Genomic DNA, 17,172 nt, shown 5'->3' with positions numbered 1-17,172 from the left:
TTGGACCACCTGGGGTTCTTTAACGTGCACCGAAATCTACTTACACGGGTGTTTTCGCATTTCGCCCCCATCGAAATGCGGCCGCCGTGGCTGGGATTCGATCCCGCGACCTTTAACTGCAATGGAGCACCATGCTAGGTTGGCTTCTTGGCGCTATCGTAACAGGCACGCACTGTATCACCGCTGTTGGATCATCTCACGAGATATTTCTTCATTCATGAGAGTACCACTTTCTTACTCATGGGATGCTTCATCAAACAATAAAATACACAACAGATGATTACAATAAGTATACCTATTATTGCCAGCTGTTACGCAAGCGAACAAAGAGAAGAAGAAAGGAGGGGGGGGGGGGGCGTGATTTTGAACGATGTGCTTCGTGGGTTCAGCAGCTTGAGAATTTTTAATAATGTACATAAAAGAAGGAGCTACTCGATCTATACGAGCACAACAATGTGTACACAATCCCGCCATACGCTTCGCGAATCTATTGTCCCTTTCGCCTTTATTCAGCTCTCATGTTGCATCGAATTGCGGTGATATTCACATATCGTAAATTGTTTGTGAGAACAATAGAGATATAGAGAGTAAAATAGCGCTGAAATAAGCAACAAGCAGAAGGTGAAAGAACGTTGTTCTTTCATTCTTTGCCTGTAACTTATTTCATTAAATTCGTGTGCTGTATAGTATTAAAGTATTAAATTCTTAATACTTGAGAGGGCTATGCTTGCACTCTTGCGTCCTATATCTCCTTCCCTCTATTTGTGCTTACAGCTATGTCAGCACTATCCCAGGTGCCAGCTATACGCTAGACAGCTGCAGGGCGGTATGCACGCTTCTCGTTTATTTCACAATTTCCGATTTTTTATGCGAAGCATACTAGCCGCGCAACCACCCTCTTCCTTGCTGCGCCGCGCGCGGCCGCGTAGCTACCATATGACGTCATAACAGCTGCAAAAGCGGAGGCTCAACTCGTGCGCTCGCTTGCGGCCGCGTAGCTACATAGCCGGGTCTCAGCTCGTGCGCTCGCCTGCGGTCGCACAGATGGTACTGCGGCCTAACTCCCGCTCCTCCCGCTAGGGCACTGACGTCACAACAGCTGCAAGCCGGGCTCAACTCTTGAGCTCGCCTGCGGTCGCACAGCCGGTGCTGCGGCCTAACTCCCGTTCCTCCCGCTAGGGCACTGGCGTCATAACAGCTGTATAAAAGAGCGGCGCGCTCTCGTCGAGGCCAGTTGTATAGCGCGATGGCGGGAAAGGAAAGGGCCGCTCGTCAGACCGCAAAGCGCAAGTTACAAAGAGCCACGGAAACGGCCGAAGAACGAGAAGTTCGGCTTGCCAAGCGACGTGCACAATACGCGGCTAAACAGCAGCGTTCCTCCACAGAGTCCGAGGTAAAGGATGGAGTTGCGAGTGTATCTGGGAGTACTTCTACTCTAGTATGCTTCGCATCCTGGGCTTAACCTTAGCTAAGCCACAGCCATTTTTTTTCTTTCTCTCTCATTTATTATTTTCCTACGAGAGCTGCGACAGTTCCTTCGGTATCACAATATTATCCTTGCAATGGTGAGCGTATGTGATACGCTTAGGAAGATCGTGCATAACGCTTAATGTGAACCTCACGATTGCATAAATGTTAATTTGCGTGCATTGGCAAAGGCCTCTTTGGAACGCCACGCTCCACACTGACTCCCGCATCGGTGGAGCATCTCTCGTCGACGCAGCCAGCTTCACGACCGCGTGATCCTGCTATGTTATTCTCGTCAAGCACGGACTATCAGCTCTCGTGCAGCGTTCATCGGCAAGGAGAACGCAACTAGAGGGATGACCAACAACATTCCTTCATTTCACGAAATGTACCCTCGAAGCATCAGCATTTTCACTGCGCGTTCAAGTTGCACAAAGGAGCTGGAAAAGGGGAGGTAAAAAATCATGCCCTGCCATTTGTGAAACTGAGCCGCGTAGAGAAAGCTGGGAGACGCGATGGAAAATTGACGTCATGCCATCTGTGAACACCGACGTTACGTTTACGTGTATATCAGACATCTAGCGACTATAGAAGTAGCGTGTCTCAAATAAAATGGCAACTCTTGAGGTATACTGGCTGCACGTTAGTTTCAGGCAGGTTACGCAGCTGAATTCGAGACCCGCGGGTGACTGTAATGCGATGACGTTATGAACTCCTGTTATCCGATTACTATCTATAGACATGCGCATGAGAAAGCTCGTGGTCATCTGTGAGATTCTACGACACTTTTCTATACTGCTGCTGTCTGACCGCTGCTATCTGTGAGCCTACAACCTCATGTAGCGTCAATCTAAACACAACAACCACAACGGCTGTTCTAAATGTGAAAGCATTTCTAGGTCTACCCAACGTGATGTAAGCCGAATCACTATAAAGAAATAATGTATGAAAAAAAAACTGAATTCGAAAGGAAAAACGTTGGCGGTGAAGAGTTTTAAGCCAACGACCCCACGCTCAGAAGCCGAGTGTATTATCAACTGTGATTTATTTTTGTTCTCTTTATTGCATGGAATTATGAGTAGTGTCATGCGAAAATTAGTTACATTGCATTTAGACACACATGAAAAACCAATGCGTACATGCTACGCGGTCCAATAAAATCAGAAAGGAGCAAACAAATACAAGCGCCCAGAAGCGAAATTTACTCAGGAACATGATCAAAGGTTCCAAGCACACTACGCATTTGAGCAGCCGCTTCTCGAAAGACAGACCTTGTCGAGAGAGGTGGCTCGGCTTGTCTGTCGATCATGCGACTTCTCCATAATGAATAGAGTCTTAATAACATAAACAAATCGTATGGTGGTGTAAACGCCGACGCTTCCAGAAGGTGAATATATATCTGAGCCATATGAATGAGTTGTACCGATGGCACAAAACATATGTTAAAGGAGAACAATTTCTATGAAGCACTTAAATCGGACCACTGGGCTGGTTGGAATATCGAAATCTCATGCATTTCCAGCGCATTAACGAAAATAGGAAAAGTTAAGAGAAGAGGAAAGACGAAAGGAGGTAAGACGCTGGACCAATGTCCCATATGTCTTTTCGCATTGCCTCTTTTATCAATTTTTCGTGTTTATTCAAGGCGCTGGAAATGCACGAAATGTTTCTGTGAAGGCTTTCTTGAAAGATTTTGTGATGTTGGAATAAAATCCATCTCTAGGACCACATGTAAACCCGACTTAGAGCGCTGTAGACATTAGGAAAATTCCGATTTCGCGAAAATTTAAGGCCGAACACGCCACATCATCGATAGTTTGGTCACGTGATGTGCCTTCCGGGAGCGTCCTTTCACCGACCGAAATGCCACCGACCCCTAGGGGCTCATGCGCTCCGCGTCGCGCAACACGGGCAGATAAGCAGTGTATGCGTTGATAAGGATGATAATGAGTGATGGTGGGTTATGTGGGTCTCATCATGGTTGATAATTCTTCCACGCGGATGAATAAAGTGCGAAAGAGCGATAAGGGCTTATAATAGTGGGAACAATTCTGATAATTATATAAGGAACGATAACAGTTGATAAGGGTTGGATTAAGCCTGATAAGGACCAATAAGAGTTAATAAGAGTGGAATCACGTCCGATAAGGTTGATAACGAGCGATAAGGGTTGATAAGGGTCGGATCGAGTTGGATGAGGTTGATAACGACCGATAAGGGTTGATAAGTGTTTATACTGGTCGTATCAAGTTTGATAAGATTTCTAATGACACCGGGCTGCGTGGAGACGAGCAAGTGGAGCAATGCTTCCTCAGACTTAGACAACTCCAGTGGAGTTTCTGCGTGAATATCTTTACGCATCCATCGGTCTCGTGAGACATATTCGTTGTACCGCATAAATTGTAAAGCGTCGTCTAGGAAGCGTTGTTGCGCGATAATTATTTGACGGTTTAATAATAAATTGAGGCAGATCCAACGCACTTTGTCCTAATCCACACACAGCGAAGCTCTTTTTTTTAATGCACAACGAGTGTTAAACCTGCGTTAGTTTCCGTGTTATTGCAATTTCAGCGCAATGCCATACCAGAGGCCCTCGCCCAGACCACATCATCCACCTTACAATCCGTCCAAACGTAGCCCCATTCGCTAGCACACTCTACCTTCACCTCCGTTCGGGTGCTGCGCGTACCTGTGCTACGCAATGTGACACAAAGAGCTAAATCACCTTGGCACGCCAGAAGCACAAGTTCGAATCTGGCCTAATGGTTAATGCAACCGGCTGCTGTGCTGGGGTCCGAGCTTCAGGCCCAACAATCGGGCACGTATTTAAACTCTTCTTTTTAGGCGTGAGCTATTCGGTAAGACAGCAGCAGCACCCAGTATAGCCACGGTCAGGAAAGTCCGCGAGGGTTGCAATAGTGGAGGTAGAAGCGAATCACATGTAGCGAGGCGATGGTGCGAGAAGGTGAGGTATCCTCCCTGTAACAGAGGCGCTCTCCCGGTATACCTCGGCCAGCGTCCGCTAGCGAAATCCGTCCCCTATGCCTTCACCCTTAACCCCACATACCCTTCACCCTGAACCCCATCCATCCCACATCAAGAAAAATAGAACAACTTATTCACCTTTATTTCTCGCTATGGAGAACGCATACGTAACAAGAAAAAGCAATGATGTGTTATGGGAGCTAAGTCGTAATTAATAAAGTAAATATTTAATCAGTAATTGGTTTTCTGATCTGTTCGCGATTGAAACTTTACTACAACGTATCAAAAATGCTATTCTGTAGGCTTTGCGTTAACGGCGGACTCGCATGACATTTTGGACTTTTCTTTTTTTTTCGCTAGATAACGGCATTAGAACTCGAAACCCTAGGAAAGGAATGCAGCAGATCCAACGAGTTGGAATCTATGTACAGTGAAGCTCTCTGTGAGTGTAAAAATAGTTGAAACACGAGTACAGACACGCAGACAGACACACACATACGCACCACACGCACACACACACACAAGCGCACACACATACACTAGCGTGTATGAAGGACGCCCTGAACACATCATAGTTACAAAGACGTACGTAATTCGTATCGATTATATCTATAGGAAGCGTTTACTTCCTCATTACCGCGCAGCTGCGGTTGCGCGAAGGCGAGCTTTCTGGTTCTTTCTTTTCGTTCCCCCGGAACGCCTGGCGCCGCCGCTGCCATGGATGCGCAGATGCGAGCGTCATCTGGTAGCGTTTGAGGAGCCCAGCGGGGCGCGCGTGCTCCGCTGTGATTGGTTGTGCTATTCGGCAATATGACAGCCAGGCCGCCGCCACGGTCACGAAACCCGGCGAGGTTTGCAATGAAAAGCTTAGCTTAAAGGAAATTCCGGCAGACACCATCACAGGTTGACCGTCGACGTTAATGCGATTAGTATTAAAGCAATGTAGCGAGTTTGGACTATTTTAGCTCCCACTTCCCAGGATGTGTATGTGCCATAACGTCATGACTCTGAAAGTGGTCACGACATCGCAACGTTTTTGCACTCGCTCCATCTTGCTCAGTGGTCCATTATGCTGCTACATCGGGCCGCGCAGACAATGGCATCGCAGCAGAGTGAGCAGCGAGACAGACCGAGTGTGAAAACGTCGCGATGTCCTGTTCCCACGTGACTGCCTTCTACGTCATGACGCCACGACAAATGCACCTCCTGGAAAACGGAACCGAAAGTGGTTCGTGAAAAAACTTATATAGTAAATTATGTATTTATAGCGCTCTGACGCTTGCTATTATTTTTTTAGGGTTTCAAGATCCAGGACCTTCACTTATATAACAAAAAAAAAAACGAAAGAAAAAACGACAATATAATTTCAGTATACTTAATGTTCAGCATCGACATTTGTTGGGCGTGTTGGTAAACTGACTTGGAAAGCATATTTAGCGCCAGCGAACAAGGACAGAAGGGAGACGACACCGCAACACTTTATGTTACCCGCGCTGAAATCAGCATTCCGACATATCAAACACCGCGTACTAAAGATGATCCGTTCGGCTTTGTGAGGCTAATGAAACCAAGTGCCCACTGAAGTACCCTCGCCTTCTACTTCATTTTCCTTGGGGATTCTGAGCTTCACGGGAAACCCGTGTTGGCGTTGCTAACTGGTTGTTTCTGCTCTGTACAGGTGACACGGAGGTGAGAACTGTGACGTCGCCTCTGCTGGCATATATCGTGGCTTCTCCGCGGGAAGAAAGGAACGCTCCCACTCGTTTGAATTCTCTGCTGTCTTTTCTCGACGGTACATCGGTGTAACACTCAGTAGACACGACCGTCAACGCGTGGTACAAGTACCGCGCTTGCACGTTTGCAAAGCCCAAACCTGGTGAGGAGACATTTAAACACAATTCACGCGACAAACGTGAAGGTAGAAGAGCCCTGAATTGCCGATGAAAAGAACACAGACGGAAGGAACACGGATACAGAAAGGAAAGACGCTCCTCTACCTTACGAGCGTCTTTACTGTCTGTATCTGTGTTCCTTCAGTCTGTGTTCTTTTCATCGGCAATTCAGTGCTCTTCTGCTTTCATATACATACACCTATGCAAACCACAGCTGTCGCTTTATTACGACCACCTATTACAGCACAACTCCGGTAGATGACAGTATACATGCGCAATCCACCGCGCCCGCTGCACAACCTCGCAGCTACCGCCGCTCCTCCTGTCACGTGTCTCTGCATCGCCGAAGGCCATGCAAGTATTGGCCTGTATAATGCTATCGCATTAAAACATTTGCTAGGACGAATATCATGCAATGGTATAATGATTGGCGCACCAATGGCATTGAGTCAAATATATGGGTGGTCGGCGCTCCTCTGTGTTACAAACTAGGACACAATGCCGACGGCCAAATTTGGTCCGACCGTACGATGCCAGCGCATCAAAAACATGTACGGCGTCAAAATACGAAAGGGCGCCTCCTGAGGAAGATACACCGCACAGGAAGCTTACATGCATTGAATTCACGCGACCAATTAATGCAGCGAATAACCAGAGCAAGCCGACATGCCGACACTATAATACCGCGCAGTGAGCGAGTCCTTTTATCGCATATGGGTTGGCCCGCCGGCGTTCCATGGAGGCGCCACCGTTAAGGTACGCAAATCCGGAAGTGATACCGTGACCCGACGCAATGCGCGTGATACGTCCAGGCCACACGAGGGGTGTCTTCACAGGCAACGCGTCTCCCCCCCGCCCCCCTCCCTTTTTTTTTTTTTACTAACTCATCTACCAGCAAACTCCAAAGCCCCCTTCGTCTCCGGCCTTTTTTGCCTTTTCTTTCTTTGTAACGAGCTCCGCATCAGACAGTTTAATTCAGCCGTCGCCGTGGAAGGATGCACGGCGCATTGGATCTCTCGCCCAGGGCGCCGCTATACGCCCGTTCGCACACACATCCAAACAAACACCTACACACGTAAGTCGGTCGCATATAGAACGTGAATGCGACCACGGATGGCTGGTCGGTGAACTGCGCGCGCCCGCGCAGGCGCGACTCACGGGGGGGTGGGCACTGTTGCGTGCAGTGCGCATCCCCCCGTGTTACAAAAGCGAAGAAGTGGCGAAACCCGCAACAATGGCCGCGCGCCACCGACCGACCGGCGGTTTATCTGCGCGCCGCCAAGCGTGACCTCGCCGAAGCGCAGTGCATCGCTGAAAGGCCCCGCCGGCGTTACGTGCGAGGGGCCGCCGTCGCGTCGGGCTGTGCGTGGCGAAAAGGCCGGGGCACTGCCGCGCCAAGAGCGTGCGAAGAGGAGGAGACCCCAAAGGGGGTCGTCGCTAAGTGCCCCGTCTTTAAAGGGCGACTGCACCGTCGAAGACTGGGCGCCGTGTTGTTTTGAAAACAGGGAGGAAACGGTTCGCGCTCGTACAAATGAACCGGCGCGAAGATCTCTTGTCGGCGGGACATTGTGCGGTGAACAGGCGGCCGGTAATGACGGCGGAAAGACAGTGTGGTCTTGGTTGTTTCGCTCCACGGCGAACAGCAGTTCGCTAAGCTGGCGTTTAGGCGCAGAACAAGATACGGGCAACGAGGTGTTTATTTACGCAGGCCGCCGCTGTTCGAGACGCACGTACCGATACGCGTGCAGTTTAACAATGAAACGATGGCAAGTGTTACACTGCCATTTCGAACAAGCCATGGAAAATAGAGTTGGACAGAGAGAGGAAAACTCATTTGAGGTAAAGCTGAGGGGTCAGCTCTACAGATAAACGCCCCCAACCGTCCTGCTCTGCTAAGAGGAAAAGGGAAGAGGAATAAAGTGGTGTGCTAGGAGTGACGTAGACGTATTTAAGCAGATCCTAGAAAAATTCAGTAACGCGGATTGTATGGCGTTCGTACGCGATAAAGATAGCGGCCGTATATATCACGAAGCACAGCGTGTCTAAATTTCCTATACGCCGACGCCATAACAGACAACGCAGGGAGCCGACGCTACACTCGTATACGAGGCAGAAGGCGGGTAGCTATATATAGTTTTCGAACGACGTTTTTTCACTGTTATTGCTGTGTATTGCTGCGTGGTCGCAATCTTGATTTGCGGAGTCGCATTTGGGTGCCAACAAATTTATCATTATGAGCGCATGTTCTCCTGTGCCTTCAAGGACGAGTGCAGCAGCTTCATGACCACGCTGGCAATATATACGACTATCTGAACACCTGTAAAGCAGTGTTTCTCGCCCTAGCGACTGGTCAGGGCAGTATAGTTTATGTAGATGTTCTTTCCTGAGGTGCAGGAAATGATTGCTTAACTATTGTACAAAGTCACGGCCGATGCTCTGCCGAGCTTCGATGGACTGACGCTTTCGCCGGGAAAGCTTTCTAAGCCCTCTCCAGATCATTTGCAAAACGCCTACTACCGCCACATGAGTCATTATTTGTTGCCACTAGCGCAATGTTTCTCAATGTGAATGTGGGTTATTTGATGAGACTTCTTACCTTTTTACCGTACCAGGTCATGTACGGGCTTCATTCGAAGAGGATACTATTCTTCATTTTGGTGCTTGCCTTCTGAGTCCTCAGGCTTTAATTGCCCACAGTAATTATACTGTGGGCAATTATGCTGGGACATTTTGTGTTATAATTCAACTAAGAATTGGTGACATTATCGTGAACTGAGGTCAAGGAGGAACAAATGTCTCTAAGGTAGCGCGCGAGGATCTTTGCTCAGTCATCATTGCTTAGAGTTCTTGGACTTAAATTCCACCAATGGACTGCTCTGTTCAGGCGACACACGCTATATACCAAAGACGTGTTGACTCCGAGCAGCGAGTCCACCACGCGTGAATACGCACGGTTCTGGCGTCAGTGCTTTTCATCATCGTGTGGCGTAACACAGATGCCATAACGTCGCGTGTGATTGCCAGTGGCTCAGCATCACCATCAATTCTTGCCTTTGTATACGCTCAGACGTTATACAACGTTCCGGCGCTGAGCGGGAGATGGCAGCTTTTATGCTGCGTCGGCGGCATTGAGACAGCATGGAGAAATTCAAACGGCCGAGCAATATTCTATCATCAATTCTGGTCTAACTTCTGGGTCCGGGACAATGTATAGCGATTCTAATGTAATCTATGGTAGGTGGGGCGCTGCGCTCCGCCTACGTTATCAATAGAATCGGTCGGTCACGAGTGGTGAATGGCAAGATAGGAATATAAGCAAACGAAATTAATGGTTACCTTGTACCGGCCCACGCAAAGTTCCATTTTCTAGACGGCGACGCTGCTTTTGGGAGCTATACAGCCAAGTATTTAACTCTTATCTGTTCTCGGCCCACCAGGTTCCAACCGGCGCGCAAGGATGAGGCCGATCGCTCGACACAAACAGGCGCAGCCTCGCGCACCGGTGCACGCTAGGCAGCGGCGGTCAGCGGCTGGCCGTTGACTGCGCCTCGCCAATGCGGCTGGCGCGAGCCCCTTGCAGCCGGCGGCTACGGCGCTACCCGGCGTTGGTGGCCGCCGCGCTGACGTCCGTGGCGCTGCTGCTGGTGGCGACCAGGCACGGAACCCTGTGGACCGGCGACCACGAGGACCAGGACCCGGACGTGCGTCAGTGGATCCGCCGAGACGCGCGACAGAAGGAGTACATCAACCGCCGGGGCATACACGTCATCGTGGGACACTACATGGGCAAGGGCCTGCCGTGGGAGACCACGCCCAACCTCACTGATGGTACACGCGCCTCTCCCTCGAACCTTATTTGTATGTATATACTATGTGGGATCTCACGACTGTGCGTTCAGTCCGATGTACGAGTACATATCATGCCAACAACCGCATCCGACATCCAACAAATGTTCAAATTATAACGATTCCAACAGTCGTATAAAGCAGCCGTCTATCCGATGCGCCGCAAGTTATGTTAGTTACGCCGCAGAATGACGTTTAGCTTATGCGTAAATAAAACTAGTTGTGTTTCACATGAATATGTCTTGCGGAAACCATGTTGCGATGTTGAAAAGAATGAATTAGTTTCAAGAAAGCTAGCAAGATTAGAGGCAAGTATATGCTCTAACATCTTACATGGTATGGAAGTGAGCGAAATAGGGCGGTAGTTTTATGGAGAATGCTTGTCACCCGACTTATGAAGTGGGATCACCTTCCCGATCTGCCATTCAGCAGGCAGTATGACATGTATGCACTCAGTATGACATTTGTATGATCTACTCAGCTCTAGCTTTGTGAACCACGATATGAGCTGTGCGCTGTAAATTTTGATTCCCTTTCAGTTTATTACTGCCCCCAAGTCGGTTGCCATGTAAAGGAGCCGAGACCTCGCCAGTTTTACTCGCCTTTAGTCACGGCGTCATCTATCCCCGAAAGGAACGGCAATATAAACTTCAGATTGATTTTTCCTGCTACCTTCTACCGTTGCACCACGCTAACTTTTAAATAATAGAAGAGAGGGCAAGAGAACAAGCGCAACGGCTTGACATGAGTGAGAAGCGAGGCGAGGCGAAAGCGAGACCCCTATTGAGGCCACCATTGGCATCCATGTACAAGACCTCCATGGCGTCATGGATTTCGACAACGTATACTCGAGACTGCCGGACTGTTTATTAATATAGGATGTCAAGTATGCTCTCCAAATAGTGAAACAGGGAGCAATGACTCAGCCCGGCAACTCTCGAGAACTTTTCCTGCTCAATATATTCTTAAGCAGGCAAAAATACCGTGAAATCTATGACGTCGCACTGATGCCATGGGCGGAATAGCTTGGACGTTTTCAAGAATGGCAAAATTTAAGAATGGAAGTTTGGTGTAAATTATCTCCGCTAACAGCCAAGTAAAAGAACTGCATGTAAAGTTTGGAAAGAATGCTCTACGACTGTACTTATTTCTGTTTCCATTTAATGCCCCTTCACTTTATTTCCAGCGGCTGTGATATACACACCTACATGTAGTGAGACGTTTCCTCGCTTCTGTACACAACCGCATTTCTCGCTGCAGTGGACGAAAATGGCTCCTAATACATTTTTTTCAAACCCCTAGTCGTTATAATTATTGGGAGAGATGACTCGCTCTTAAAACACACAAAAGATAAATAAATGAAATTGTGGAGCCGCAACATTTATATGGGAACAGATTGCAGTGAAGCTGTTTATGCTGCATACACGGGCTGCATACATAAGCTGAATATATTAGAAATCCTACTTTTTTTTTTCATGCCGCACCACACTACGCCGACACAAGCACCGCCGCGGTCACCGCACCTCATCGCTGCAACCGCTGCTGCAGCCGCGCCGACACCTTCGACGCGCATGACGTTATAACCACAGAAGCGCCGGCCACGTGCCAGGCGCTGTCGCCACACTCTTTCCCCTTCTCCCCCTACCCGTCTCCAATGCTGCAGTGCTATCGCCACACTCTCCCCGTCTCCCGTACCCGTTTCCATTCCTCTCTGCGCGCCGTGTCCCCGATACGGACGTAAGCCACCCAGGGTACCCTCCCCCCTACTGGGAACGCATGGGGGGAATGCATAGGGGGGCGAAAGGTAAACAGCTTCGCTGTAAAAGTGTGTGTATTTTTGCTCCGGGCACATGCAGAGATACTCAACGCCAACGACTTCGCGCCAGAGAAGAACGCCGGCGCCGAGGGCCAGGCCGTGATGGTGCTGCCCCACGAGCAGGCGCGGAGCAAGCTGCTCTTCCACGTGAACAAATTCAACCTTCTAGTCAGCGACAGGATTCCCCTGAACAGGTCTCTTCTCGACGCCAGGAAAGAGAGGTATGCGAACTGTCTCCGATCAACACCGATGATTATTCCAGGTGTTGGTGCTGATAGCTTTCCTAACCAAGTTGCCTCGAGTTGTTTTAGTGCACCCAGATTTTCTCCTCAGCTTTACAGTGCGCAGGAAGATGCGCCTTGTCACACTTACCAGTACTACTAGCCAAGTGATAGTATTAGCCAAGTGTGACAAGGCGCATCTTCCTGCACACTGTAAAGCATGTCGTTGTACGCCATGGTTTGAACAAGTATTGATTCTTGGCAAAAGTAGGGACCAAACTGCAAGGGAGTTATTGGAAGCGTGTAATATTAAAAAGAAAGGGTCTGATTGTGTCAGCGATACATCTATCGTATTATATTCCGCAGAAATGTGCTTTATCCAAAGTATGTGATCATGACCATGTTGTTCTGTCAAACCTTCGCTCCCTGCGCATGAGCGGAAGTTGTCTTTTATTCCATACGTTGTTTCGGGCTGTCATTAAGCAGTTAGTAGTTTGGCGCTTCATTGTCTTCCTTTCTTCTGTCCCTTTTCAGGAAATGTATTTTGCGCCACAAAGCATACCTAGGCGTGTGGCCGTAATCGTACATGTTTGTTCAACAACTGAAAACAGTTGTTACCAATTGTTGTTTATCGTTGCAGTTCTAGACGTTGCAATGAAGTTGTCGCCTTGACCAGAGCAGTGGCCAACAGCTGCAAAGGATTTTTTGCCCACTGCTTCACTCGGGGAAATAACTGCTTTGTAACTGTTGCACTGACGAACGCTGGCCGAGACTACCCAACACACACGCACACGCACCCTCGCGCATGGAAAAAGTACCCACACATGTACACACACGTTTTCATATACACGCATGTATGGAAAAGTACGCACCCCTATTGTAACATTATCACCGGTGCGCAAATACTTCTTCAAATTAACGAATACTATATTTTCAGCACGACGACAACGTGCCAGAATCGAACGCATAACATATAGCTAATGTTCAGGAGTCCGCACAACAGTCCGCACAGCCACCGCGATAGATGCAAAAGTGGCTATAGCGTGCGGACAATCGCCACTGCAGTCTTCTGTTCTGACTCGAACGTCATAATCACCTAATCTTTTCGAGTCGCAGTTCGGAACTGCAACGACCGACGTCATATATGTCTCTCGAGGAGACAGCTGCGAACAGAATGCTCTTTACATTTTGCATACAACTCGCCGACACCTCATTCAAATCGCCTTCGCAGCTGCAAGAAACTGTGGTACAACGTGAGCGCACTGCCAGACACGTCCGTTATCATCGTGTTCCACAACGAGGCCTGGTCGACTCTGCTGCGGACGGTGCACTCGGCCATCGACCGCTCTCCGCGCGGGCTGCTGCGGGAGATCCTGCTCGTCGACGACGCCAGCGAGAGAAGTGAGCGCACCGCTACGGCACTTTACGTTTTAGCGCGTTGCATCGACGTCTTGGTGTGTAGACCTCTCTGTCGAGAGCTCCCGCGGCCGTCGCCACAATTCTTCTTGAACTGTTGCGAGAACACCTGAGCAACTATTGAAATGCACGAGGAAGAGCGGCACTATACGTGCTTACACCCATGCGCCACAGTCCAGGCAGAAAGGTCTACAAACTGGAGTCTCTTTCGGTGTTTTGCGTCCGTCTCCCTGTAAGTGGCTTACCACCTCGCCGTTTGTTAGCGAAAATTCCTCTGCGTGTGTGTTCACACTGACTGCCTCTTTATTATTTTTCTTAACTTACCTTTTGTTTTTGTCGATTTTTCTACCTTTCCACGTCTCCGTGTGTACGGTATAGCCAATTTAGTTAACCTCCCTGCCTTTCCCTCTACGTCTCTTTCTCTCTCACACATACGCCGTCTCACCCATTTTTACCCGCCTACTACTAACCACCGCCGATTGGGACGCCACTAGGCCAACACATGGTATACTTGAAGACAGTAAAGAAAAAAAAAAAGAGAGAGAGATAGAGAGAGAGAGAGTAAGAGAGAGGGAGGGAGGGAGCGGGGGGGGGGGGACATGTACCATTCAGAGGTGAACAGAGAACCCCAAGTGTAATGGTACAGTCTCTCCTGGTCAATATGGCCTAAAATCTGGCGGTATAGGAAGAATCAAAACGAAGAGGAATTAAAGGGGCCATGACACGGTCATGCAACAATTATCACTTTATATTTGTAACTGAGACTAGAAGACCCAATATGGTTATACACACAGCAAACTGGGCTCTCAGCACTCGTTTTACCCCGAAATTTCAATTTTGAAATCGCTGCCTTTTAACTGCTCCCACCGACAGCAACCGCCCTTTTGGCGAGACTGTGTGACGTCAGGAACTGAGTGGCCACCTCTGTGTCGACTGCTTTGAAACAGTTTGAGACCACATCGGACGTCTTTATCTGCACGCTCTAGCATCCAACGGCGTATAGCAACGGCGTCGCCGCCGAACTGTGCCCGCAATTCCTTCACTTCAGGGATAAAAGACAGCAGCAAACCACAGGAATGCGCCGAGACACACATGAAAAAACAGAGACGCATAGCGGCCAGACGTATCTCCAGCTCCTGCAACCACTTCCGGTGTTTGCAGCATACAGAAGAATGACGATTAAGAGACTTGGACGGGCTAGTTGGTTGCTGGCTTGATAGATCACGGTTTTAACGACGCGTGTGAGGACGCCACTAGGCCAACACATGACATACACATGGTATACTTGAACACAGAATTTGGTGTCATGGTTTAAAAAAACGAAATTGTTTGTAACCGGAACAGAGGGTTGACTCGCTGACGACAGGTATATCGTGTTGGTCAAGGAATAGACAGAACTGTTGTGCCAACAGTAACTAAAAGTATTACAAATCACCTAACACTAAAATGTCAAGAGCTACCGTTTTGCAGTGTCGAATGCCAGTGTCTGTGCCCAACTCGCCCGAGCATACCGAGATGCTATTCGAAGATACGACGCCGCAACGCAATCGCCGGACATTCACTAGACCTGATGGCTACTACGCAAATAAGAACAATAAAACAGATAAATTCACGAGAGACCTGGACCTAGTTAAGAGTTCCCACGAGAAAAGATACAAAATTTATGCAGATTCAAAGAGCATGTTAGAATCTATGTGAAGCGGTAAATAACGCTATACAGCAAACTGTGACGCCGACAATTGTGTTCATTTTCAGATTATATGCAACGCGTACTCTCGTGCAATGTTCGTGCTTTTGCGCAGCACAGATCAGAACTATAATGATATGCGCAATGTTTGTGTTACAATGTTTATTGTTTACATTGTTTATGCAATGTTTATGCTACACGAACCCGACGACCAGCTTCCGGCCCGACAAGGCGAGTCGGTACACGACTTAGTCGAGTTCGCGTAAACGCAACTCGTAATAAACGGATCCGATCCGCAGCGTTCCTGAAGGAGCCCCTGGACAAGTACGTGTCGCGCCTGCCGGTGCCGACGCGCGTGCTGCGTTCCGGCAACCGGACGGGGCTGATCAGGGCTCGACTGCTGGGAGCAGCTCATGCCAGGGGCCAGGTGCTCACGTTCCTCGACGCCCACTGCGAGTGCACCAAGGGCTGGCTCGAACCGCTGCTCGCAAGGATCGCCGAGGACAGGTATAGGGAATGTGTTCACAAAAACGTTCTGTACTCGCATACACTAGCGTGGTTCCCAATAGGAACTCATCAATTGTGATAACGAGATAGATAGATAGATAGATAGATAGATAGATAGATAGATAGATAGATAGATAGATAGATAGATAGATAGATAGATAGATAGATAGATAGATAGATAGATAGATAGATAGATAGATAGATAGATAGATAGATAGATAGATAGATAGATAGATAGATAGATAGATAGATAGATAGATAGATAGATAGATAGATAGATAGATAGATAGATAGATAGATAGATAGATAGATAGATAGATAGATAGATAGATAGATAGATAGATAGATAGATAGATAGATAGATAGATAGATAGATAGATAGATAGATAGATAGATAGATAGATAGATAGATAGATAGATAGATAGATAGATAGATAGATAGATAGATAGATAGATAGATAGATAGATAGATAGATAGATAGATAGAGAAGCGATAAGGAGAAGGCAAGGAGGTTAACCAGGTTGAGCCCGGTTGACTACCCTGCACTGGAGAAGGGGGAGTGAAAGATGAGAGAAGTTCGCACTACGCACGCACGCGCACACATGCACAAGTGTATATCGTACAGTCTCTCAGAGGTCGTCATATATGAGCTGGTGCACGTCAAGAAGCACAGCGGCGCTTTGGTGGCTTTTGCACGTCGCTGCTGACGCACGAGGCGACGTTCCCAGGATCTTTTGTTCTGTAAACGTCCTGTCATCTGAATTTTCTAAAGCAGTCCAATGCGATAACAAACGCAAAATTACGGAAGGCGGGCTATAGCCAGTGTCAGATAGTTCTTACGATTGAAAAGCTTCATGAATTCGGTTACAGGATTCGCAGAATAGTAGAGCTCTGTTATGTGGCAGTGGCTACACAACCACTCTGGCGGAATGACCAATAATCGATTAGCATAAATATAAGAAGTTACAGCATAGTTAAGTAGGCAAAAAACTGATACAGAAGTAAAGTATATGTAAGATATATATAGTATCGAAAGAAAAACTGCCACGCATTGTTTTCTTTGAATTGGGATACATTTTCTAAAAATATTGTCTCGGTCTCATAGTGAATTTTAGCCTCGTCAGTTTGATTACTTCAAAAGGCGAACACTTGTAGGAAAAATTGCTACGCAAAATTAGCCAATCAACAACATCCCGTTGGTGTACTTAAAATCTGATGTTGCACTTGCGGATACGTAGCCGGCGAGAGCAGATATACTTTTCCCTCTGAAAAGAGTCTCAGAACTCATTCTGTTGCTTTGTTGAGGTGCCCATGCCGAATATTTCGACGAAATA

The 17,172-nt window shown here is 48.1% G+C and overlaps 1 protein-coding gene across 1 annotated transcript in view; it reads left to right on the top strand.

The window, feature by feature from the left end:
• LOC126540739 (polypeptide N-acetylgalactosaminyltransferase 13-like) overlaps nucleotides 1-17,172 on the top strand; it is a 38,897-nt gene that overhangs the window by 4,595 nt on the left and 17,130 nt on the right. Inside the window, exons 2-5 of the mRNA XM_050187584.3 lie at nucleotides 9,782-10,172; nucleotides 12,047-12,227; nucleotides 13,459-13,628; nucleotides 15,630-15,837. Of these exons, the coding sequence (XP_050043541.2) occupies nucleotides 9,899-10,172; nucleotides 12,047-12,227; nucleotides 13,459-13,628; nucleotides 15,630-15,837 (833 nt within the window). The 5' untranslated portion in view covers nucleotides 9,782-9,898. The remainder of the gene's footprint in view (nucleotides 1-9,781; nucleotides 10,173-12,046; nucleotides 12,228-13,458; nucleotides 13,629-15,629; nucleotides 15,838-17,172) is intronic.

Source organism: Dermacentor andersoni, chromosome 2 (genome assembly GCF_023375885.2).
Source record: "Dermacentor andersoni chromosome 2, qqDerAnde1_hic_scaffold, whole genome shotgun sequence".
Lineage (NCBI taxonomy): Eukaryota > Metazoa > Arthropoda > Arachnida > Ixodida > Ixodidae > Dermacentor > Dermacentor andersoni.
This window is presented reverse-complemented; position numbering and strand designations above follow the sequence as displayed.